Below are 26,277 nucleotides of genomic sequence, written 5' to 3' on the forward strand. Positions count from 1 at the left end.
AACGTAAGCCAGCAGAATGCTCTTACAGTGAGAGAGAGCCCTGTCATTAGTGCAGCATCAGTCATAGAGGATTGTCCTGAATGTAAGGATTACTTCTGGGGTGAAATGCCTTTGCAGTAAGGCACCCCAGAGAAGAGCACAGTCTCACACTGGGTGGGGTGGTATACTGGCAACCTAGCACTTGGGCAGCTGACACAGCAGGCAGAAGGTACATGAGGAAAAGGCCAGCCTATAGCTGGTCTGACTGACTGATCAGGGTAAAGTAATACTGCCTTTGAAACATTTGGTATCAACCCAACAAAACACCTCAATAATGCTTATATTAATTATATTTCGAAATAATATTTTAGAAATATTGATTTAGTATATTAGTAACATGAACTCCAATGTTTTTAATGATACTACTAGAAAACTCAAGAATCTCCTTCTGACAGCGCTGTGTTGGAAGACTGCAGGAGACTAGTGAAAGGAGAGGGCATGAAGATGGCCAACGTGGACTCAGATCCTGCCTCCTTTGCTCCTGAGATCTGCGGGCTTCACACGTGACTTAAACTATCAACCTCATGAGGACCCCACCAGGATACCGCGGATGAGACGATGCACTGCTGTTGTAGAACAGTATTAAGATGTATCACCTTCATTTATGCTGTGGGACGTTGGTTCAGTGATGTGAAGATGGACTGCATCATTCTTTGTGTTGCATCTGTTTAGCTCTGTAAAGCTGTGTTACTTTGTCTGCCGAAAACACCTGACTGGTCTAGTAAAGAGCTGAATGGCCAGTAGCAAGGCAGGAGAAAGGACAGGCAGGGCTGGCAGACAGAGAGGATAATTAGGAGAAATCTGGGAAGAAGAGATCTAGGAACGAGAAAATAAAGGAGAGGACATTAGGGGCCAGTCACCCAGCTATACAGCAAGCCACGGAGAAAGAAGTAAAGAAAGACATAAAGAAATAGAGAAAGGTAAAAGCCCAGAGGCAAAAAATAGACGGGATAATTTAAGATAAGAAAAGTTGGCAAGAAATAAGCCAAGCTAAGACCGGGCATTAATAATAAAAAGAAGCATCATCCATGTGGTTTATTTGGGAGCTGGGTTGTGGGCCCCCAAAGAACTAAGAGTAAAACAGCCAGCTACACACTGCATGCCATGTAGGGAGCAACCGTCTAATGCTACCTTCACCATCTTTCCCTAAAAATAGGACGAGGTCACTCACAGTACCCAGTACATGTGCTTACCATACATATTATGAAGTCCACACAGGAATAAGCAGTTATTAGAATATTTTAAAACTTCATAATACCTTGGAATGGTAGACATGGGTCAGAGGTTACAACTGTGCACTTGTTGCTCTTCCAGAGGACTCCAGTTCAGATTCCAGCCCCACATGGGGAGAGGGGCTCACAACTACCTGTAACTCTAGCTCCAGGGGGTCTGACGCCTACTTCTAGCCTATGTGGGCACCAGGAAAAACCAGAGCAAAAGCACATGTGCATGCACTCACACACACACACACACACACACACACACACACACACACACACACACACACAAAATCTTCTTTTTAAAATGCTTAATAAACCAGGTGGTAGTGGTGCACGCCTTTAATCCCAGCACTCTGGAGACAGAGGAAGGTGGATCTGTGAATTCCACGCCAGTCTGGTCTACAAAGCTAGTTCCAGAACAGCTAGAGTTACACAGAAAAACCGTGTCTCAAAAAAATAAAAACAAAAGCAAAAAAATCATAGTAACTTCTCGTATGACCCAGCAATATCACTGCAAAGGGCAGCAATATCTTAAGAAAAATGACAATTATTTACAATGTTATTCACGTTTTCTATGCTTTAATAAATCTTTTGCATAGGTAAATACATTCAATTAAAACTATTTGACAACATGGAAACAGACAAGAAATTGATAGGAATTCTGAATCTTTCCCAAATAACTACACAGAGGAAACTCTTAACCAAAAGTTGCCACTAGAAACTCTCCACTCTTTTACGTCACATTTGAAAGAATCTGTGTAGACTTCACTTTCGAGGAGGTCACGTTACACAGGGGCCATCTGAAACACCATGCAGGCGTTACAGCATCACTTCAAAACCAGAAGTGTCTCTGGATATACAGAATGTTCTTGAACCTGAGCTAGGAATTTAAAATGGTTTCTGTTCATTCCACCATCATTTTTCCAGTAAATTAACATAGCCTGGGACATGGTTATTCTCCCTCACAGGATGGTTTAGAAATTAACGTATTGGTATCTGATGGAGAGTCAGACAATGGAGATGTAGCCACTCACACTGCGAGTTCTCAGTCACCTGCGCTTACCAGAGGGACATTAGGGTAGGCGACTCTCATGGATCCCTAGCTGATCTGGGAACCATGGTCTTGCTTCTGACACCCTTGTCTCGGAGCAAGCCTCCTCAGAGCTCCTTCACAAGGATCTCCTTGTGGTCTTTCTCACTGTCCAGGCCATGCTAACAAAATATCTCAGTCTCTCAGCAGGGCCAGGAGCTGGGGAAGTGTTTGGTCAGAGATGAGGAAAAGAGCTTTTGTGGAGAGCCTGGGGCTCAAAACCAAAGCAATGAGAGCTTTACTCTCTGGGATGCAACAGCAGCAGAAGACTGTTGAGATCTAAGGCTGCACAGGCACTGTAAACAGCAGTTAGCTTCCTTGGAGGAGCGAAAGAGTATTCAGTTGTGCAAAAAAAGAACATGGCTAACGGAGGCCGGGAATAAAAGTCCTGAGAAGAACCTTCTCTAGGCAGCCAAGTAGTGCTTCTGTTTAGTAAAAGTTCAGCTATGCTAACTTTGTGTTTATCTTTACTTTTTAGAAGATTTGAACAAAATGGTCAAGAAAGAACTATAGGCATTGATGTGATCAAGTTACACTGTGTTAGTTTATTACGAGTTTGGGTCTTCCATTAGCTTCCTACATTATCAGCGACGGGTTTCTCAGCAGCAGGTACAATAGCTTTTGAACAGAATTTGTAAAGAGAATAATTAAAACGGACAACATAAATAATCAGAGTAAGTAAAATAAAACTGCACTGTGAGGTTTATCCTAATTTAATAGACGTCCATGGGTATGATTGTTAAACTAAATCACCTTATTCTAAGTACACTGTGAATCATCATAAAAGATTCCAACCTTAGAAATTATGAAAACTTCAGGATCTTATCAGCAAAGTTAAAAATTCTAGCTGTTGTATTTACTGACTGACTTTGGTCTGTGCTTTCTGGACTTCTTCAGGCCAAGAATAACAATCAGGTAGAATCTGGTCATAATCAGTGCTGTACATCTGGGAGCGGACAAATTCTTCCTTGTTTTGGGGTTCAGGATAAGCAGTGGCCATCCTTTCTCTGTATGCATCTGTCACAATCTAGAAACAAGGAAGCAAGTCATTATTTTAATAGTGAGAAGGTGATATTGAACACAAATCAAGTTTTTATTCATTTCAAAAATGAATTTTTAATTTGTGCTACAGTAAAAGCCACAGACAAAACAAGATGAAAATGTAACTGTAAACCACAGGTAGCAAGGGAGGGTGATACCAGCAACCAGGGGAAGCCTCAGAAGCAGAGATTTAGGTGTGAACAGTCAGTTTTCTCAGACCGTCCTGACATGCCTTGCTGCTGGTGAGCCTGGACTGAATGCCCACGTCTCTCTGTGCTCTCCCCAGCCTTCCAGTCACAGTAAGAGCATCTTCCAGCTCACTCTCCTGTGCACAGCACTCTCTCAGCACCCGCAGCTACGCCTGCCGCCCCACTCACCACTTGCAGAGGACAAGCAGATATTTCTATCTCGTCCCTCTTAATGTTTCTGTCCTCTCCATCTCTGTGACAGAATTAGACATCTGAATACACCTGGGGACCTCAAACCTGCAGCCCCTTCTAGCAGTTTCCTTCCTGAAACTGGCTCTTCACTCTGAGTGTTCAGCTTCTGTGGAGGCGACTGCACAGTATTCTAAGTAATACAGATTCGGGATCCACATCATTTGGGACTCATGTGTCTTTGTTCCCCCTACTGCCCCTACTTTCTTACTTTCTCTTCTAACTGTATGCTACTTCATTTTCATTTAACTTATCAAATAAATCTAAAATGATAGCATGCTGTACAGCACATAAATAATTGAAACTAAAAACTGATATAGATCAGAACAAAATATGAGGCTATTTTCCATAAAGGATATAAAGGATAGACACACTATTAGCTGAAGTTTCTTGAAGTGCTTGTTTTGTAGACTACACCCGCAATCAACAAGATAAATGACAACATGTGACTCTTATACGTTGCTATTTAGGCAAACTTGGAACAGTGTAAACTACTGAAGTTCAAATAGGAAGTTTGGTATGCAAGAAGACCTAACAATGTCCAGCTACCTTTTGATTTGCTTACTTTTGACTGCACAGTTGAAATTGTGCAGGAGCTACTGAACCCTAGTGGCCAGAGGTTAAGAATGCCAACCATAACCAGTTTAAACAAAGTGTTAGGGACCAAGTTTGTGTTGTTCCCCCACATATAAACTTACACGCTGGTGCCTTCACCAGGAGTACTTCAGAAGTTAAAATATGGCTTTTAGGATGGCCCTAATCCACTTCACCTCTGTTCTTAAAAGAAAAAAATTGGACAGCTAAAAACACGAAAGATGGGCATACACAGAGGAGACTCCAAGGACACAGCAGGAAGGCAGCCGCCAAGTCAGGGACACAGACTTGAGAAGAAGCCATACTTACTGGCATCTTGACCTGGGGTGTGCAGCCTCCACACAAGATAGATAAATAAATAGACAGACAGACAGACAGACAGATGATAGATATACAGATGAACAGATAGATGGATAGATTTTTTTTAAATTTTTTTGTTTAGCTTAAGCCACCCAGAATGTGGCACTTGGTTGTGTCAACTATGGCAAACTAATACAATCACACCATTAAGGCAATCCCACTCATCTGTGCTAGAGAAAATTCCTCTGCCTTTCAGTTCCTGGCCAAGTCCTCCTGTTCCTCATCTGTCCCCACAGCTGCTTTTGAGTTCTTTGTCCTCGCTGTTTTTCCCATGTTAGGCAGCTAATAGGACATTAGCAGGCTTGGAGGTCATGGAGATGGACCCTGCCTTGACGCTCAGCTTTAAGCTCCACCTCCTATGGTCCAGGTAAGGAAGAGGAAAAACATCAACAGCACCTCCTTACAATTTGAAAAACCATGTGTGGTCATTTGAAGGAGAATGGTCCCCATAGGCTGCTCATATGTTTAAACACTTAGTCCCAAGTTGGTAGAACTGTTTGCGGAGGCGTAAAAGAATGAAATTGTTAGAGGAGATGTGCCACTGGGAAGGTTTTGAGATTTCAAGACTTGCTCTATTCCCAAACTCCAAAACAGTAAATCTTTTTTTGTTTGTTTGTTTGTTTGGTGGTGGTGCACACCTTTAATCTGCCAGCACTCAGAAGGCAGAGGCATGCGGATCTCTCAGTTCGAGGCCAACCTGGTCTACAGAATTAGTTCCAGGACAGCCAGGGTTACATGGTTACAGAGAAACCTTGTCTCAAATAACAACAACAAAAGGGTTATATAGCTTTGATGAAAACAAAACATTTCAGTTCCTATTATCAAAAGTCTGACAGAATTTAAAATGGACACACTCACTCATATACATGCAAAAACTGGTGTTTGGGTTAAATCACTACCACCCAACATCAAGTGTGTGTGATCACGCTGCAGCAGTGGATGTCTTCTGTGTGCGTCACTCCTGTCGGAGAAGATTATTAGGAAAGGCAGGGATGGAGTTATGGTGAACCCAGCCTGAGGCTGTGTTTCCTTCTAGAGAAACAGAGTGTCGAGATCCCAGTGCACAGCCACCATGCCATCCCATCGGAAACACCCATTCTCTGTTATATTCCCTGCCTCTGTCGCCTCCCAGTTCTACTATGGTGAGGCCAGCATGATGGTTTTTATGGAGAATTACAAGATGGCCCAAACAATAAGTCTTAAAGAACAGAGAACAGCATGAAGCAGAAGGAGGGAAGAAGCAGCACACCTGAGAGCAGACATGCTAGAAGACGTGAGCTTCAAGACCCCTTACTGAGGCCCAGGAGCCTCATCCTTGCTGCAGCTACTGACAGAACACTGCTGGGCTGCCTCTTCTCTGAACTCTGACTGAGAAAACAGAGCCTGTTCCTCTGGTCCTGACACTCTGCACCCACCCTCACCAGTACACACGTGTAATTGATCATTAATGCCCTCTGCTGAACTTACTTGCTTTTTTTTTTTTCCTCTGTGTATCTTCCGCTGTACTGAAACTTGCTCTGTAGACCAGGCTGGCCTCGAACTCACAGAGATCCACCTGTCCCTGCCTCCCCAGTGCTGGGATTAAAGGTGTGTGCCACCACGCCCAGCTCTGCCTGCTTTCTTGACCCCTAGCTAAGAAGGCACGGCTTCCTCTTATCCAGCGCTGCCTCTCACTAAGAGCCCAGCTGTCTTTTCCTCAAACCGCAGTGAAGCTCCCTTGAGTTCCCTTTTGATTTAGAGTTTGAATTATTTTATCTTCAGGACTAATAACTTGCCAAAGGGGCCCTATGTCCCCTGACACTGTCACCTGTGTCCTCAGTCTTTCATCTTGCTCTAAGTCAGTGGTTCTCAACATGTAGGTCGCGACCCCTTCACAGTCTGAAAGAATACATGGGAAAACACTGCTATTTACACCACAATTCCTAACAGTAACAAATCATGTGGTCGGGGTCACCACAACCCGAGGAACTGTATTAAAGAGTCACGGCATTAGGGAGGTTGAGAACCACTGTTCTAAGTCCTAAACATGGACGTGGCAGGAGGTTGCAGGTGTAAATGTCAGTCTAGTGAGTCTGTGGGGCTATAAACCACTATACAGAACTACAGTAAGAGCCGGGCCGTGGTGGCGCACGCCTTTAATCCCAGCACTTGGGAGGCAGAGACAGGTGGATCTCTGTGAGTTCGAGGCCAGCCTGGTCTACAAGAGCTAGTTCCAGGACAGGCACCAAAAAAACTACAGAGAAACCCTGTCTCAAAAATCAAAAAAAAAAAAAAAAACAGAACTACAGTAAGGCAAACTGGAGAAGCCTGACCCGCTGGAATGAAAGGTAAGTCGCAGGAGGGACACGGAGGGCAAATCTACAACCAGCCCCATGTTTCCAGCCATCCTGAGGATGAAATGCACTCCCTCAGTGCTCCCCTCACCAGAGTCCTAGAAAATGAGCGCACAAGCGAGCAGCCATGTAAAATAGCAACAACACGCATCTAGCAAGGGAAGGAAGGAAAACTAACAAGGCTAAGTGGTTTTTACCTTCACTGCAATTTTCAATGAGACATCTCGAATTGTACTCAGAGGGGGGTAGAGCCGGCCCTCTTCCAGGTGTTTATCTGACACCTGCTGGGATATGACCTTTAAAAGAGAAAAGCAGTAAAAATGTTTAGACATCACAAGACTCGGTGTGGGGTGTGGTAAATACACAGATAACTAAGGGAAGGTCCATGTACGAAAACTATCACATGAAAGTGACTGTCTAATATGCCCCTTTATCAACAGAAAAGCTATGCCATGGCAACCGCTGAGGTCACACCAAGAGTGAAACAGAAGAGAATCCAGGTTCCCTTTTGGTTCAGTCCTTCACAGTAAACCATAACGTACTGGATATTTCCTGGAGGAACGGATGAAAAGAAAAGGGGGTGAAGATGCCATGGAAGGGACCACGGAAAGCGAGGAGGGCAGCGAGCCGAGGCAGACCCACTGCCACCCGTCACTCAGGAGTCACACGGGGGCTAAGAGAGCTTGCTCAGTTATACTCTGCGAAGGGACTTAGCTTTTACCCAGACCCTTGGTTATCACCTTACCTAACCAACCTCCCCAGTTCTCTCCCTAAGCCACTCCCTAGCTCCAGACAGAGTGACAATTAAGTCTCTGTTAGAATCTTAAATATTCTTTAATTTTACTTATTTTTTATTAGTTATCCAGATTACTATTATAAATTTGGGGGGGGGACAGGATTCAGAGACAAATTTGGATGTGTCTTAAGCCCTGTGTCATGGCTCTGGGATCGGAAGACCTTTCATCCTATAATCCCAAGTGACTGAGCTGTAGCTCTTTTTGAGATGGGGTCTCACTGTGAAGCTCTGGCTGGTCTGCAATTAGAGAGGTAGACCAAGTTGATCTTGAACTCACGGAGATACTCCTGCCTTTGGCTCATGCAGTTATTTCAAAGATATGTTTGGTTCCAGCAGCACACCAACAGGACTGCGCACAAGCTTGGCTCCACCTACAGAAGTCTCCAGGGCAGTAAGGTAACACGCAGAACAAAAGGAGATACTAGAGGAGACAGCCTGGGCTACAGGAGAAATGGGAGCTAATTAAGCCATGGTGACAGCAGGCTCACTGGAGAGGCCAGGAGGCCAGTTTGACTAAGGGGCTGAGAAGAAACTGGGAGTCACACACACACAGGCAGGCGCGGCAGACAGCATGGAGATCCCAGATATGTGGAGTAGATGCTGAGACAACCTGCCCTGAGCTTAGGGGGTGGAGAAAAGGGAAATGGAATACACAGGCACTGTGGGTGGCCGAGAACTTCTCACCAGGGACAACTAGGCAAAGTCAAAGTGATCAACAGTGCAATTAGTACTGGATTAGTGCAACTATATTATATAAAAATGATAACCTGGTGTGGTGGTGTGAATAAGAAGGACCCCCACAGGCTCAAACAGTTACATGCTTGACCCCATGCTAAGAACTGTTTGGGAGATTAGGAAGTATGGACATTTTGGAGGGGGTATGCCACTGGGACTGGGCTTTGAGATTTCAAAAGCCCATGCCACCAGGTCCAGTTCCCCACCCCACCCCACCCCACCCCAGTCTGCCTATCTGCAGAGCAGATGTAGCTCTCAGCTACTTTTACAGCACCACGCCTACCGGAGTACCATCAAGCTCCCCGCCATGATGACAATGGACTAAGCCTCTGAAACCATAAACAAGCTCCCAATTGAATGCTTTTTTTTATAAGAGTTGCCTTGGCCATGGTCATGCTATCTGGTCATAGCAATAGAACAGTAACTAAGACACCCAGACTTGGAGACTATTAATTCTGATAATATATTAACTCATTTAACTAATTAATTTCTTGCATTTGTTACATGGTAGTAAACCCTTTGCCCCAAAGATGGTGACCCGGGTCCCAAACTTTAGCCAGAGACATTAAACGTCCTACAACCAAAGTGAGTGTGCCATTTCCCACAAAACAAAGCAGGGGGAGGAACCAGTCACTCACACTGACAGCCACTCCTTCCCAGAGCTCAGGCAGGGGCAGCTCATGGGTTGTGTCTCAGAGAGAACTTAGCCCTGTTGTGTTACAGTGGGATTTTCAAATATCTGAAGAGCCAAATGCATGCTAGTGCAAACACAACTCTGATGTACTGCTGCATACTACACAGGTTGTGGAGACTGAATTGAGCTGCACTGTTGGCTACCAGCACAAGGAAAGTTAAAAATCTCTTTATAATTAAAAAGAAGAAAATCAGAGCTCAGATCCGCAGCACCTGCCTACCTCCCCCACCCCCGCTGTGGCGCATGCCTGTAACCCAGCACTGGGAGGCAGAGACAAGAGGAGCATGCCCACCCACACACCTCTGGCCCTAGCTCCCTGGCCAGCCAGTCTAGCCAACTAGTAAGCTGTGGACTCAGAAAAAGAGCCTGTCTCCAAGCTTCTGGCCTTCACATATCTGTGCACACACATGCACTCACACCTGCCTAAGTACAGTCACATACACTACTCACACATAAAACAAAAAATAAAATTTTAGAAATCCAGAAATAACCTTTCAGATTTGATCCAATCCATGAGACTTCCTGTTTCATATAGAATCAAACTAGCATTAAAATTTTATTATTTTATATTTTACATATGAGTGTTTGTCTGCAAGCATGTCTAGGCATCACGTGTGTCCATGCCTGGTGCCCTTGGAAGACAGAAGATGTCAAACTCCCTAGAACCAGAGTTATAGATGGCTGTGAGGCACCATGTGGTATAGACGGAGGATGCTCATTAGTTTTCTGGCTGCCCATAATCGAAATGATCACACAGAAGCTATATTAATTGCAATACTATTTGGCCAATAGTGTAAGTGTATTTTTAGCTAGCTCTTACATCTTAAATTAGCCCATTTCTATTATTTTATATTTTACTACGAGGCTCGTGGTTTACCAGCAAAATTCCACAGCCTCTGTCTCCTTTGGTGGCTACCCGAAGTCTCCCTGACTCCACCTTCTTTCCTCCTCTATCTGCTTGGAATTCCAACCTTGCTCTATTCTGTGCTGCTGTAGGTCCAATTATTAACCAATGGAAATGAAGCATATTCACAGCATACAGAGGGAAATCCCACATCAATGCAGACTGAGAATTGAACCCAGGTCCTCCGGGAAAGTTGCCAGTCCTCTTGCCCACCAAGTCATCTCTCCAGAACCCTCAAACCAATGTTTTTTTTTATGTTTTGGGTTTGTTTTTGCTATAATACTAAAAGTGATAAGCCTGGGCTTGTCAAATAAAGCAAGTTCATCTGTTACTTCAGTTCGCTGGTTAGCTGAACCAGACAACCCAGACAGCCTTCTCTGGGCCGCTAGCAAGGGGCGTCCACAGCACCGGATCTGTTCTTCCTGCTATGCTGTGTCTGGTGTTGCTGAACTCAACAGGGTGCATGGATGCTTCTCTTCCACTCCGTGTTAACACTGCACTAGCTGTTCTTGGCATCTGGAGAAAGGCTTTAAACAGAGCGACCTCTTTAGTTAAAGAGGCTCTCAAGAACAAACACCAAACAGGAAGAAAAGTCAGTGTCAGTGTTTAAATAGTAACTGCCTAGGGGCTGGGGAGATGACTGAGTCCTTAAGGCTCATACAGGCATGAGGGCCCGAGGTGGACCTTAGCCCCTAAGTGGGGGGGGGGGCGGCGGCAAGGATCTGTAACTTACACTTAGGACCCCAGTGCTCAGGAGGTAAACAGGTGGACCTTGCTGGTCAGCCAGCCCACCCAAACCAGCAAATCCCAGGTTCAGTGAGAGACCTGTTTTCAAATACTAGGTGGAAAGAAAAGCGGGAAAATTGCACATGTGTGGATGGACACAAACACACACACACACGCATACGCACACATGCACACACACACAGGGTCTTAATTAAAAGGGTGATGAAGAGACAAGGAAAACAAACAGGGGAGAGAGTGTCGTACAAAATATGAGAGAACTGAAGGCCAAGACGCAGCCGAGAGAAAACTTGGAGTGAGGAGAGCTCAGCTGAGCACAGCGCTGCTTTCTCTTCCTTTGTCTGGTTTTGGTGTTCCCTGTGCAGTGCAGGCTGACCTGGAGCTCTCCATAGCCAAGAGCAGCCTAAAGCTTGAAATCCTACACCTAGGCCTCCCAAGTGACCCACCACACCCAGTTACTTTTATTTCCTTCCAAAAAGAAAAAAAGAATATTTGGCTTAGGGTGTCACCACGTAACTCTGGCTGGCCTGAAGCTTGCTATGCAGACCAGACTCTTCTTGAACTCACAGAGATCCACTTGGGATTAAAACATTAGCCTTTAGTGCATTACTATTAACGAATGAGAAATAAAAAGTATTTACTTGACATTGCCACCAGAGGGCGCTAGAGCTAAAGGAACAAAACAGGCTAAAGAGAATCAAGCTCATCTGTTTTGTTCTAAAAGAAAAGCTTATAGTTTTCTTTATGTAAAAACCTTAAAACGCTCTTAGTAATTAGATATCTATTTGAATTTAACAATATTCTTGAGTTAAAAAACACCAGCTGTCGAACTTTTGACCCTGCGAAGGAATGTCTGAGGAACGCTACAGCACCCAGGCATCTGGCCCACAGAGGGAGGAGGGGCTAGCCAGGCTGTGCCCTTTGATCCCAGGGTAGTACTCTGGGATCTACCCGTTCTTGGGGTTCCTCTTCACAGTGCAAAGAACAGCATGCTTGCAGGACACATGCTTTAGACCAATCAGCTATTATGTCACGCAGCGTTTAATTTGCTGAGAGAAATTGACAAGTTTCTCACTCATGAGTTGTACTCTGCCCAAACACATGGCCACCCGCCGTCACCATCCTGCAGAGGCTCGGGATGCAAAGGGAGCTGTCACAGGATCGTTTGCAGCAGGGATAATAAAGTTCTTCGTCTCTGAGCTGAGGCTTCGTGTCTGCCAGTGTCTATGCAGCCATGGCTAACTTGTTAGCCTGCAGCTGGGTAAAATCAGTTCTCCACTTACACGATTCCCTGGGTTCTGAGAGGGGCCTTTCCTGAAATCCTAGGGCATCTCCTATAGTAGTTCTCTAAAACAGTCTCATTACAATTTTACTTATTTACGAGGGGGAGGGTGGTACATGCATGCCACGGCCCATGTGGAAGTCAGAGACCAAGCTGCAAGAGATAATTTTCTCCTACTACGTAAGTCCTGAACAGTGAACTCAGGTTTTCAGTACTGGTAGCAAGCACCTTTCCCCACGGAACCATCTCAGCATCCCCTTTAGTGATCATATAAACATGCCATGCCCCGTTTTAATTTCATTTCTGCTGAAATACTAGTGTGGCTTCTACTTTCTGCACTGAGACAGCGCCGACAGCCACGTCTACTGTGCCATGTCAGACCTGCAGAGGTCATGCTTTAGGAAGACGCACAGTGGGGAAATGTTACTTACCACCATTTGGGGAAAAATACTTTTGTTTCACTGTTCTCATAAAAGCTCATCAGCACCGAAAGGCTCCTTCTGTGAAACAGAACCTAATGACTACCGAGGCAGGTTCTCATGATGGCTCATGTGAACCTGCTACCCACTCCTATTTCTGTACTAAGAGTTCTTCACACTTGACAGACACCTATGACACCAAATAAAGCACGGAGCTGAGCACACGCCAGCTCTCCCCAGTACCTCGGCAGTGGTGAGGAAGACCTTGTCAGTGATGTGTCTCAGCCCACAGGCCACCACCCCAAGAGCAACTCCAGGGAACACGTAGGAATTGTTGCCTTGGCCAGGGAAGAGAGTCTGTCCATCTGGAAGAGTGACTGGGTCGAAAGGGCTGCCACTGGCAAAGATCGCACGCCCCTGCAACACAGACAGAACACCAGTGACAAAGAGAACAGTCATCCGCAGGCAGTCTAATGGGTGTCGAGTAGGCCCAGGTGCTGGGGTGTCGGTGCTGCCCACGGGTCAGGAGGGGATGCTTGCCGCTGTGCTCTGTAGTAATCTGTCCAGGAGTGGGCAAAGCACAGGATCCCCTAAGGCTACCACTCTGCTCTCTGCAGTGCTCCAACCACAGGCCCAACAACCACATTAGAGAGGCTTCTAACTACAGACTTCTGAGGATGAAATCAACAGGTTCCTAGAAATTGGAAATGGTATGTTAGGTTAGAACTTACGCTTCAGTCTCACGGTAATTTTCAGTGTTTTACAGCACATTCGGCAAGATCTCAAGAAAAAGTTGAGATCTAGTTCTAACACATTGAAAGTTTACTACACAACTATAAAACTGATCTACCATTATGTATTGTATGGCAGAAGTCTCTATGCTAACAAGGACTGCTGAGATGCATAGAGACAAAATAATTAAGTACACACTTGCTTATCACGGGCCTCCTATGTGCAAGGTACGATACTACAATCTGCTCCAAAGGCTGGGTTTGCATCCCTTCAGGATTTAAAGCTACTGAAGAACATAAAGAAAACTCAACCTGTACATGAGCTAAAGGTTAAAATTACTTAGGATATTGATGCCATCCCAGCGAAGAGAGAGAAACCCTGGAACAGCCCCTTGTCGAAACATGACTTGCTTCTGTGATAAGCACTTGGCGTGTTCCTTACAGGTAGAGCCTTCAAGCTCTGGTTTGTGCACAGCATCACAACTTTGTGCTATGTTTACCCTCTCTACTCTATTTTATATAAATAAAGGATTTAGATGCATAAAACTAACTTCATTTGTTATAATGATATTCTCAAGTATTTGAGGAGCGCTAAAGGCTTTTTGCCAACCTATCAGTCAAATATATGTCAGTACAAGCACAGTATAAAATTAACTTTTTATTTTTAAAACAGCAAACTATTGAGCACTGAGGATTCTATGACAGCCTGGCTGGGTATCAGCATGGCTGCCCAGATCCCCACCCATGGCATCAAAATCCAAACCCGAAATTTAGCTAAGTAAAAACTAAACTGTGGTTTCATTTTGTATGCTTTGGTGCTGAGAACAGTTAGTTAAAGAAGACAGCTCAGAACCATCCAAGACTAAGTTCTTCCCTTTCATGTTTTATATTAAAGTCTTACTTTCTAAGTCACTCAAGGAAAGTTCCCACTAAACCATACAAAGCTGACTTACTTATTGAAGCTGTGCAGAGTGACTCCACATTGAGGAGCTGGAGTCAGTCACTCACGCCGTGGGTCTGTTCATGCATCTTTCCGTTTTGACGGACTAAGTATGATGTCAAGAGCACGTGATCAACACCTGTAACTAGGCTTCCTGTAACTAACCAACATGATGGCTCACCTTGGTCGCTCTATAGCACTGCTCCGCAGAACACTCTGCTTTGCTGGTTGGATTACTCAAAGCAAAAATGATGGGTCGTTTGTTGAAGGCAGCCATATCTCTGAGAATCTGTTCTGTGAAAGCACCACCAATTGCAGCAACTCCTAAAAAGAAAGAAGAAACGGGGGAATTGGACTGTCACTGGTCAGTTCATCAAGAGGATCAGGTCCCCAAACAATGAGATATAGCAGATCCTTTCTACCAGGCCCTAAACAAACTGTAGAATTGTTCACACTAAAGTCTAGTGATGAAAAACATTGCTCAAGGCCAACCTCTTCAGGGTTAACTCAACAAGTACCCTCATAAATCACAGGCATGACAACAGACTTACAATACAGAGTTCCTAGTCAAAGCATTTGTATCAGAAAATTAAACCATTAATGCATTAAATCCAATATTCTCTCTAAGCAATCTTCAGTAGACTATGGCCATTGTGTCTTTATAGGCAATGTTAATCATCTTATCCTACTGTGAAATCAACACTCGCTGGAAGCAGAATAGAGCAGCTAACATAAGGAAGGTGAAAAGTAGAAAGCTTAAAGTATGCACTGTGTAAAACACATCAAAAGCTCAGGAAAGTTCTTTGTGATTCTGGACCATCTACATGGACAGCTATTGCAAACACACTCTAAGAATAGACTACAATTGAAAAAAGACATGCATACATGAGAATAGAAACAAACTGAAATAACTTCCTTCAAGATTTTAAGCACAGAATTTGAACACGTTAAGCATGTCCTCTAGGGATCATTAAAGCAGGTCTCATATAGCACAGGTGCGCTCCTGTCCCGTCCTCCTGTCTCCACTTCCCAAAGCTGGGATGGGAGGGCGGGTGCACATCACGTGCCCAGATGCCCACTACACACTGCACTGTGCACACACTGTGCCTGAGTGCCTGAGGAGGAATGCAGTGATAGATGAGGTGCAAGCCTAGGAAGTCTCCTGAGAAGTCCTGTCCAGAGTTCCTGGATCTCAGCATGACTGATATACTGCAGGTATGGTTCCTCACGGCATAACTAGTACACGGTGGGCGTGGTTCCTCATAGCATAACTAGTACACGGTGGGCGTGGTTCCTCATAGCATAACTAGTACACGGTGGGCGTGGTTCCTCATAGCATAACTAGTACACGGTGGGCGTGGTTCCTCATAGCATAACTAGTACACGGTGGGCGTGGTTCCTCATATATAACTAGTACACGGTGGGCGTGGTTCCTCATGGTATAACTAGTACACTGTGGGCGTGGTTCCTCATGCATAACTAGTACACAGTGGGCGTGGTTCCTCATGGTATAACTAGTACACGGTGGGCGTGGTTCCTCATGGTATAACTAGTACACTATGGGCGTGGTTCCTCATGTATAACTAGTACACAGTGGGCGTGGTTCCTCATGCATAACTAGTACACGGTGGGCGTGGTTCCTCATGGTATAACTAGTACACAGTGGGCGTGGTTCCTCATGGCAAGGCTACCCTGTGCACCACAGGACGTTTTAACAACTTCACTGACCTCTACCCACTAGATGTCAGTTGGCCTTTCCTTTCTTCATCAACACCCCCTTCAACTGATGACCGCTAAAAACCATCTCGCGGCACAGACCACTGCTCTGGAGGAGGGTTTTCAGGACTTTCAGGAAGGATTGTTGCCTGGAGGAATGAAGCCTGGAAAAGGGCTGACTGTGGCAGATGTTAGCAGACGACACAGCACAAAGGCCCCACACCTCGGCACAAATCAGGAATACTAGGAAGGCAGACTGAACTATATATCGGTGCCTATGAGGACCCCGCTACTTAAGTGAATTTTCTTTCTGGATTCCAAAGGTTAGAATTTTTAAAAAGCAAAAGAATGCTAAATGGGCCAAATTAAAGGAAAAGGTAGAAAAAAGCATTTACCTATTAGGGCAGTTGGTTTTATCTTTTGAACAATGGCTTCTAGACTCTTCATTTCTTCATGTTCATGGGCAAACACCTCTTTCTCCTCTGTGAGAGAAGCACGTCCCTAAGTAAAGCAAACGAGAAGTGGAAGTATTGCAAAAGTGTGCTTCACAGGCACGGCACACATTCCACACTGCTGGCACGCACGCTCACCACCTTGTGTCTGACACGTAGCATCTATGCTTGGAGCCCTCTCTAAAGGTCACTGTATTACTTCACTCGTCCTTTCAACAAATTTACATGGCAGACAGTGTTCCAGACAATGGTGACACAGCAGTACGCAAAACAAATCCAACGAGAGCCTTGAGACATAGGCCAAGCATAATCACTGTTATTTCACACACGAAGACACAGGTTCAGAGACTTGAAGTGACCACAACTTAGGACAGGCATTGTCTGGGACTGCCTTTCCAGTACATCACAGGACTGCCCTGGAGGAGAGGCTCTCCAAATGCCGGATGCCGGACTGAATGCTAACCGTCAGGCCTAAAGCTGGTGCAATCCCTTTGTTTTTAAGTGTATGTGTGGCCATGTGTATGAGTTCAGGCACAGAGTGCATGGGAGGTCAGACACAAGCTTGGCTTCCAGTCTTTCCTTCTACCTTGTCTGAGACAGAGTCCCTGTTCACCACCATGTACTCCATAAACCAGCAAGCTGAGCTGCAACTCCCAGGAAATCTCCTGTTTCCACTTGCCATATTACATGAGTTGCTGAATTATTGCCATATACTTTATGTGGGTTTGGGGGTTTGAACTCAGGTCCTCATGATTATGTGGTAACCACTTTACCCACTGAGTCATCTCTCCAGCCCAGATTCATTTGCTTTTAAAAGCAATATACAAATACTAGAAAATTTAAAACATATGAACCCCTTTGTATCTGCTTCTTTCTCTGTAAACAAGTAAAGCAGGAACTGGATTCTCACCAGGTCACTGGGGGTTAGAGAAGTGATAGGAAGTACTTGAACCCTTATCAGCTCTGATAAAAACAAACAAACAAAAAACCTGCAAAGAGGAAAGGAGCCCATTCTCCAGCTCTTTATAATTTTGGAACATTTTCTCCTAGTCTGCTACAAATTGCTATTTGTGTATCACTGCTTTTCATTATAAATGTGGCATTGGATTGGGTGGCTTCCCAAAAGAGAGTGCACCACTGGGCATTGCTGTATTCCAACAAGCTTTCCTCATTCTTCCTGCTCCATGTATCAACACACTCTGTGTCTAAGACACCATGAAAATAGGTCCCTTCATTCACTTACAATCAAATCTGAAGCTTCCATTTCACACCTACTGCAGGAGGGAATACTAGCAATAGTAAGTTGGGTATTTCAATTCATAGTCTTATTAGTCATGTTTACTTGAGAAATTATTCTAATTTCTACTTTAATCAGGAAATGCCTAGTTGTTCACTTGTGTTTTGTGATTAATCCTAAATCTGAAAGAACTCAGTTGACAGAAACTTCTTTGGTACTAGAGATTGGGTAAAAGGCTTCACACGTTTTAGATACTAAAACTATAACTGTCAAATAATTACAAATCTTTATTCCTCTTCATGAATAGACTGCCTCTTTCTTTACAATAAAGTGAGATAATTTTAGCAGCCCTGTTGAATTATACCTCCAGCCCCCATAAATGAATTTTAAATTGATTAATAGAAAGCACACACACAGAGAGTGTGTTTTTATGTTTTATGTTTTATGTTAGTTTTTTATGTTTGCAGCAAGGTTTTTAGCCACTTTCTAATAACATAAAGACTATAACACTGGCAATTTTACAGTTCTGTGTGACCAGAGGTCCTAGGGGCAATCTTGCTGAGTGCGTGTACTTCTGCTAACATCACAGAGAGGGAATTTGTTCCATCACAAACATTAGGCAGCACCGGCATGGAGAGAGTGAGAGAGCCTCCGGACATGGAGAGAGTGAGAGAGCCTCCGGACATGGAGAGAGTGAGAGAGCCTCAGGACAAGGTTTTCATCGTCAACAGGAAAAATAGGCATTTGGCATATCAAAGAATTTCTCTCAAATGAGTTAGAGATGTAATAAATCCAATTGTTCCCAACTCTGTCCTACCTTCGTGTATCTGTGTTCTCTGCTACGTAGCCCTGCAGGTCCATCCACAAAAGCAGACCACACAGATGCTTACAGCTCAACATGCTCACCAAGGGGTGAGCAATGACCCCACCCAGTTTTAAAAATGCATTTATTACACCTAACAGGAACAGCAGAGCTCATCCTGGCCTGAGCTAAGAATATGCTAAGAATCTGAGCACAAAATCTACCTTGTAACAAATGCAACATCAAACACCAGACAGTGGGGACCAGGATGACCCTGTGAGTGCCATTCTGCATCCGAACATTGAACGGTCCTAACTGGATCCATCAAGTTGGGGGTTTCTGTTTCTTTCTTGTGTTTCTGGACTGGAACACATGGCTCGCCCTGGTCACTAAAATATGGGCTAGAATGACAATTCCTGCATCAGTCTTAAGAACTGATATAGCTATCCACCTGTCCCCTTCCACCAGTGCCATGACTTGTAGTCTGCCACTGAGCCCACCCGCACGGAGCAGTATGGGGTAGATGTGGACTCAACCTGAAGAAAGCTTGGAGCCACAGGGCAAACATCAACAGCGCTGTCCACTTTGACCCAAAGATGAATGAGAAGAGACCATGGCTATGTGCCCTCGAGACGAGACCACTGAGAACACGGCACTGGGCCACAGCAGCAGAGCGCCTTTAATGCTGACTCTCTATGTTCCCTTTTGTTAGCCCAACACTAGTCCTAGTTACTTTAGGAGCTGATGATTCCTTGCCTTGAAGTGGTTTAATAAAATGAATGCTTTTGCAATCTCTCTGCCCCCTTGGTTCCCTTATTGGAAGCTGGCAAATATCATCCTGCCTTATTAGAAAGAAAAAAGAAAGTCTCATCATGGAAAAACATGGAATCATTTGACAGTTAGCTTTTATTATCTAAACTATTTTTGAACAATTTTTGGAAGCAGTCTGAACTAAAATTCATGGTTAGTTTGAGTCTTAAACAGTGAAATTTCCAGTAGAGATATCAAATAAAATGCTGTCTTGGAAAGGCGCATTTCCTGGGATCAGTAACTTTCAGCTGCAAACATTCTAAACAGAGCATGTGGCAATTCTGGCTTACTACTCCCAGAGAAATGCACACACTCAGTTGAGGTCGTAAAAGCAAGGACGCAGCCTATGCTTCCGAGTCCCTAGGAGACAAGTTACAGGACTCCACACTGCTTCAACAAGACCTCCTCTGGGTTCAAGGCCAAACACTAGGCTGTATCCACCAGTTTCCTCAGCTCTCATCATCTGTCCAGAGTTTCTGCATTAAAAACAACAGTCACTAAATGGTGTACCCTCACTACAAACTGACACAGGATGAGGAATGAGGATAATGAAGGGGCAGTCACATGGCTCTTCTTTTTTTTTTTTTTGCGAAGTAGCAAAGAAAATTTATTCAAAAGCAAAGTGACAGTAGAGATCAGAAAGACATACTCTGACGGCAGGTTACTCTGGTGAGACGCTTTTAAGGGGTCTAAAGGAAAAAGAGACTGGTTACTAAGGGGATATAATGTGGGCTGGTCTCTATTTTGATTGACAGATTTCAGTTATTAACTGTTATATTCCTTCCCATGATGCATCTGATTTTAATCAATGTAGTCTCAATTATACATAGGCATAAGACGGTAAATAGGGGGTCTTTCTAAATGTTCTCTTACAGGGCACAGTTTGCTTTATTGTACAGAGACTCAAATTGCTTCAGGCCTGATGGCCCTTCCTTCCCTTATACCCAGATAAAACCAAGGTATGATCGACAAGAAAGTATTCATATTTGATGGTTGCCAAGGGGAGAGGAAACTTGCTCCATTGTTTGGAGTAGGGCGTGCATGTCACTTCAAGCAGGTGGGGATCCTAAGTTGCCAACAAGTTGCTGCATGCATTGTTAGGAGGGGTATGTGTGCCTCATACAAACTGCCAAGTGCATAATTAGGATTGGGAGGAGGTGGGGAGAGTTCATAGTCCAAACCTGATGAGGTCCCAGATTACTAAACCATTTCCCTTACTTGCATCCCTCGTCTGGGTTTCACTAAGTCCAAGCTGGCCTTGAACTCATGGCAATCTTCCTTCCTCAGCCTCTCAGTGTGCTAGGATGACATGCTACCACATCTAGCCTTCAACAAATAAAAGTGAGCCATGTGCCAGGATTCAGTCAGTAGAACTGCCTGCTATCAACCCTGACGAGCTGAGCTAGATTCTTGGGACCCACACAGTGGAAGGAGCGACGCTTAAGTTGTGACGCTTAAGTTGTCCTCTGACTGCCTCATACATATTGTGGCACTCTTACAACCTTCCCCCACCCACACAAAATAAATAAAAGACAACAGTCACAGCCAAGGATGGTGGAACAGTCCTGCAATCCCAGCTACTCCAGAGCCTGAGACAATAGACAATAGAATTATAAGTTCAAAGTCTCCTTGGGCTGCGGAGTTGAGGCCAAGACCAGCCTGGGCACAAAGAGGGCAGAGGATGTTGCTCAATCTTACAGACCTGAACAGCATGGTAAAGCCCCGTTTCCAATTCTCAATGACAGATATCCATCCCCGCCAGACCTGTCTCTGTAGACCAGGCTGGCTTGAACTCACAGAGATCCACCTGCCTCTGGCTCTCAAGTGCTGAGATTAAAGGTGCACGCCACGAAGAAATGAAATGTACCAGAAGCAACTCTAGCAGTTTCTCCCTGCTTTCATTTCATCAAAAAGCAAACAAAAACAAAACACATGACTCTTCTGGAAACACGTGGTTGCAGCCATCTGGTTGAGGTGGACACAACATGCTTTAGAGTCTGGGAGACAAGGAGCAGTCGGGTGCTGAGTAACAGGTAGAAGCACTATGTGGGCCAGCTCTCCTGTCTGTGGGCGAACCTGACTCCTGGCAGTGGCAGTGAAGACAGCAGCCTTTCCTAAGGCAACGCTGCAACGCTGCATCATGAAAACTGTTCCCCAAAGCTCAGGGTGAGCCTACATGTCAGGGATTTGCTCTTCCAGCTGACACAACAGTTAAGGGAACCTGTCTAACTGCACTACGTTCTCCAATAGAGGAAAGTGATTCCAATGAGCTCTAGCTATCACAACAGAGTGTAGTCGTGAAGGATGCTGAGTTATCACTCAGAGAACACTGAATATTGTACTGTCTGCCTGTCAGCATTTTCAAATTACTTTCCACCTAAAAAATGGAAATGCTAAACCCTTCAGTAAAGTGTCTAGATGTCAATTTTACATATTTATTGACTTATTACATATTTACTTATTTAAGGTCTACACTGTCAGATAATCCCCCTGCCATCTCTGCCACCACGCCTAGGGTTCTCCTGGTGCACAGTTTAATCTAAAGATGAGTTTCTTCATTTGGATATCTGAAGACAACACCCAGGAGACTCTGTCCTGACAAGTGCTTATCTTCCAGGAGAGTCACTAATCAGACATCCACAACCAGGAAAGTGTCTAGCTGAGCTTAAGGGAGCGTGCCTACCATTTCAGCAGGCTGAAGAGTAAGAAGGCCAGCCGAGCTACACAGCCATATTCTGGTGTGAAGAGCAGGAGGGTGTCGACACAATTTTTAAAGATATTCTAAATCTACTATGTTACTTCATACAATTCTCTACTCTCAAATTCCTTGTCATTACTTCTTTTTGTTGTTGTTGTTCCATATTGTATCACAATCTTAAATAATCTTTGTACATGAGAACACATAACAGTCATAACAAATTGTCCTTTCCAAGATAGGAACCTTGTGATTTTAAACTATTCTCATGGGCCAATGTTTATTCCCTACAAAAGACAAGGAGCTCTACTCTGATCAGTCAGATGACTTTACCTCAGAACTCACAACTGTCCTCCATCAAAAGGAAAGGCAGCCGGCACTGAAGACAGTGGAGCATCCTGCTCAGGGTCCTCTTGTCGGAGCCAGGTGACAGCTCAACCACTGACAGGCAGTGCCATAGCAAAACCATGCAAACTGCTTCAGGTATATAGGTTTAGTTAATGTGCCTATGAACCATGAAAAATTGGAATAAAGTCCTTTCTTTTGATCACAAATCAAAAATAACCATGCATATATGAAAATAAAAGTAATATAAATTCTTAGGGGTGATTTTTGTCAGCAGCTTAGATAACCATATTCAAACTAGTAAAGTTTGCACTACTGCTAAAAGCAACATGTAAAAGAGGAATAGAGTTATACTAAAAATAACCAGAAACCTGAAAAAAAAAGCTAGGAATATTATAATCATAACCTGAAAATGACATAAATCTAATGTAACCCATATCTTCCTAATGCAGTGCAATGTTCTAGATTATCCAGGATGGCAAAATAAACATCTAACTGTATTTCTGACTGTTGCTCTCACCTCTGGAAACTGCAGTCAGTATGTTAACAGTTTGTGACAATTCATTATCTAGGGACATTAAAAGGGGTCAAGATGTATTTTGATAAATTGTAAATTCACATCACTTTTGAAAGTTTTTATGATATTTAGGAAAATGAAGAAAAGCTCTGTTTGCTACAGAAGACCCTTCATCTCAAAAGAAAGGCGGGGCCGGGGCAGGGGGGTCCATCGGTCCCTACTCCCACTGCAGACTTGCGAGCCCTCTAATATTCTTGCTTCCTGCTTTCTCCACCAATAAGCTGGCTGGATTGCTGACAATGGCCAAACAGATTTGAGCTTTCCAAAGCTGAGAGAACACCAGTAACCTAAAGAAAAAGACTCCTCAGCTCGGCTTCCAGGGCTAATTCAATGCTAACTTAGACCTGGAGTGAGGCCTTATGTGTATCTTTCAAAAAGACTTAAAAGTGGTAAGGGAGCAGAGACACTGTCACTTTCGGCAGCCTTCATGGCTTTGATATAGATAGAAATTTCAGAACTAGCCAATTTTGAAACAAAACTGAAGATCTGATTGTAAAGGTATTGATTATTACTATTATTATTATTAGTGTGGTGGATAATTGCGTGCTAGGTATACTATAGTACATATGTGGAAGTCACAGAACAAATTGTGAGAATTAGTATTCTCTTTCTACTGTTATGCAGATTCTGGGGATTGAACTGGGGTCACCAGACTTGTATTGCAAGTGGCCTTATCTGCTGAGCCATCATCTCCCTGGTCCACAGTTGGAGATGCTATTAAAGATATTTGATGAGTTTAAACATGATTGTTTGGAGAAAGAGAGGAACTTGGAAAGAAAACCACACCTGAGAACATGATGTGGGCTTCTGCAAGAGAAATCAGATACCCAAGCGTAGGTAAGTATAGGCTCCTTAAGGTTGAATCACAATTGTATTCACATTAAACATTTATACCCTTTTGGCAACTCTCATTTTTCATCTTCTCTCTCCTTTGATAATGAGACTCTAGAGTGGTTCCAGTTGCCTTGGACAGAATGATAATCTGATAAGGTAAAATGGCAGATGCTTGGGTTGAATACGAAGTTTGGTATATGTGTTTTTCCTGTAAAAAGGGTTTCTGGCTTCCTGCCAGATTCCTAGAAAACAAGTCTACAGTTGGGACAAGGCGATGCAGTTCCCTGCGCTTGCATTCCTGCTTCTCCACTGGGAGAGGCTTCAGCTGGATGCCTGGGAGAGAGGCTCCCATCCCTTCTGCCCCCAAGATTCCCCCACTCTTCTGTCCTGCCTCAGCTTCCCCCTGGGTGAGAAATGACTAGCTGGTTTCAGGAGTCACTGTTCTAAACGATCCATCACAACCCTACAGACAGGCTTTTCAAAGGCGTATGTTTCAGGATATCCAACATGGAGACATGAACACACAGCTCTGTAATCACAGATTTCTGATAATAATGCTGTGAGAACAACCCAAGATTAATGAAAAACATTTATGTACTTAGACCCTCTAAATTCCCTAGAATATGAAATAAATCATAAAAAGTAATAAACACTGTACCAAGCATCTCCAAACTCCTCCGGTAAATAGTTTTCAAAAAGTTTGTCACTTATCTCCATGAAAATGGAAAGATGTGTGTTTTATTGCAGATAGCTTGCTTTATTAATCACAGTAACCACTGGCAGGTCTTGGCCATGAAGCCCAAACTTGGCAGGATACACCCCAACTAGTAAGAAGCATAAATCTCCTACAGCCCAGTCCCCATAGATTTTTTTCCTGGTGTGACTTACAAATGCTGACTGAACACTGAAAGACAGCCAGGAATCATGGAACAGTAATATTAGCATTGCTGAAGGGCTCTACAGGACACAAGAAGAACCAAGAGACAAAAAAAAATTGCCTGCTAAATATTTTCCACGCTTAAGAAGAAACGACCAGAACAGGGCAGCCTTGTCAGTATCTGCTGACGCTGCGGCTGTTGCCATGAACTTCCACTTTTATTTTTCTCAAGTTGTGGCTCATCCCCACCTCAACATGAAAAAAAAAGCTGATTTGGGCATACTCCTATGCTAGTCACTTCATCTGTATATGAAAACCGTCTCTTTTCTCCTTTTTTCCCCCTTTGCTTTAGGCAAAAAGAGTAGAGAGTCTGGGGCCCAAATGGGCTTTGCAGGTTCTGCATCCAAGGACCTGGATTAATGATACACACACGGTAGAAATAAGGCAACTGATTAAGAAAGTGGCACTTTCCAGCAAGGAATTAGTTTAGAGAGCTAGGCACTGTGTGTGTGTGTATATACATACATACATACATACAAACATACATACACACATACAATTATGGGCATTTTTTCTTTTTCTGCATCTGCTGTTACATGTGAGCACTTGGTGGGAGGGATTTCCAGCTATCATTACCGCACACAGCACACCTTTGTTCACTGTCTCTTTCTACTGTAAACTGGAAAAACACAATGAAGTCAATTAAAACAGAAGAAAATAAAACTGAAGTCAACATCACATCCAGATCCAGTCTCTGTTACATGGATGTATGTTCATGCAGGACTCTCTCTAAGCATGCGCTGACTTATTAGTGAAAGCCACTTAAGCAAGAGGCTGAGTATGGCCCTGTCTGTGCTGTGTCCTCCTGTCCTGTCTGACAATAGTAGGCAGGTGTCACTGTGGGACTTACTCAGCTGGCAATGCTGTTCCTCCCATTGTTCTCTCTCATTTTCATGTGAGAAGAATTTTATATGTATTTTTAGTAAGTACTCGCCTTAAGTGACTAGATTGACATCAGTTATTTCTTGCTATATAATACTATAGTAAGTACCATCAGTAACCAAATAGTTGATGCCAACTACACTAGTACTATTGTATTATATTATTAAATTATATATTATATTACTGATACAATATGGTTATGGTATACCATAAACTCCTATTGCACATATGGCCATAGGCAACTGGTAGGAAGGGTTACAGCCATGACATTAAAACTATAAATAGAAAGCATGCTACAATAAAAACTAAGTCTAATTACGTTAGCACTCAAAGACAAGTTGCCTTTTTAGCTGCGAGGGTTTGTCAGTCTTTAAAGTGTGAAGGAGTAGCAACAAGAAAATGTTCTACTTTAAATTTTATGATTCTTCTTTAATATATTATGAGCAAGCCCACCTTAAGCTAATAAAGTTATTACTGACTCTCAGGAGATGTGAAAGGACTGAACTAAAGATGAAAATCAGCACACAAAATAGTTGCGTAAATTTGAAAGCAGGACTAAGCTAATTTTCTAGCTTGTCTCAATTTATTAGTTTCCCAACAAAAATAAGTACAATATTTTGAGCTATTTAAT

At 43.7% G+C, this 26,277-nt stretch overlaps 1 protein-coding gene across 1 annotated transcript in view; it reads right to left on the reverse strand.

Annotated features, from left to right (window-relative positions):
• Positions 1-2,869: 2,869 nt before the first annotated feature.
• The window catches only part of Me1 (malic enzyme 1), a 113,561-nt gene continuing 90,153 nt past the window's right edge, over positions 2,870-26,277 (reverse strand). The window contains exons 10-14 of the mRNA XM_085689482.2: positions 16,471-16,576; positions 14,541-14,683; positions 12,932-13,105; positions 7,312-7,410; positions 2,870-3,376 (exon numbers count right to left, since the gene is read on the reverse strand). Coding sequence (XP_085545608.2) covers positions 3,206-3,376; positions 7,312-7,410; positions 12,932-13,105; positions 14,541-14,683; positions 16,471-16,576 — 693 coding nt within the window. The 3' untranslated portion in view covers positions 2,870-3,205. The remainder of the gene's footprint in view (positions 3,377-7,311; positions 7,411-12,931; positions 13,106-14,540; positions 14,684-16,470; positions 16,577-26,277) is intronic.

This window comes from Myodes glareolus, chromosome 4, assembly GCF_982192425.1.
Source record: "Myodes glareolus chromosome 4, mMyoGla1.1, whole genome shotgun sequence".
NCBI lineage: Eukaryota > Metazoa > Chordata > Mammalia > Rodentia > Cricetidae > Myodes > Myodes glareolus.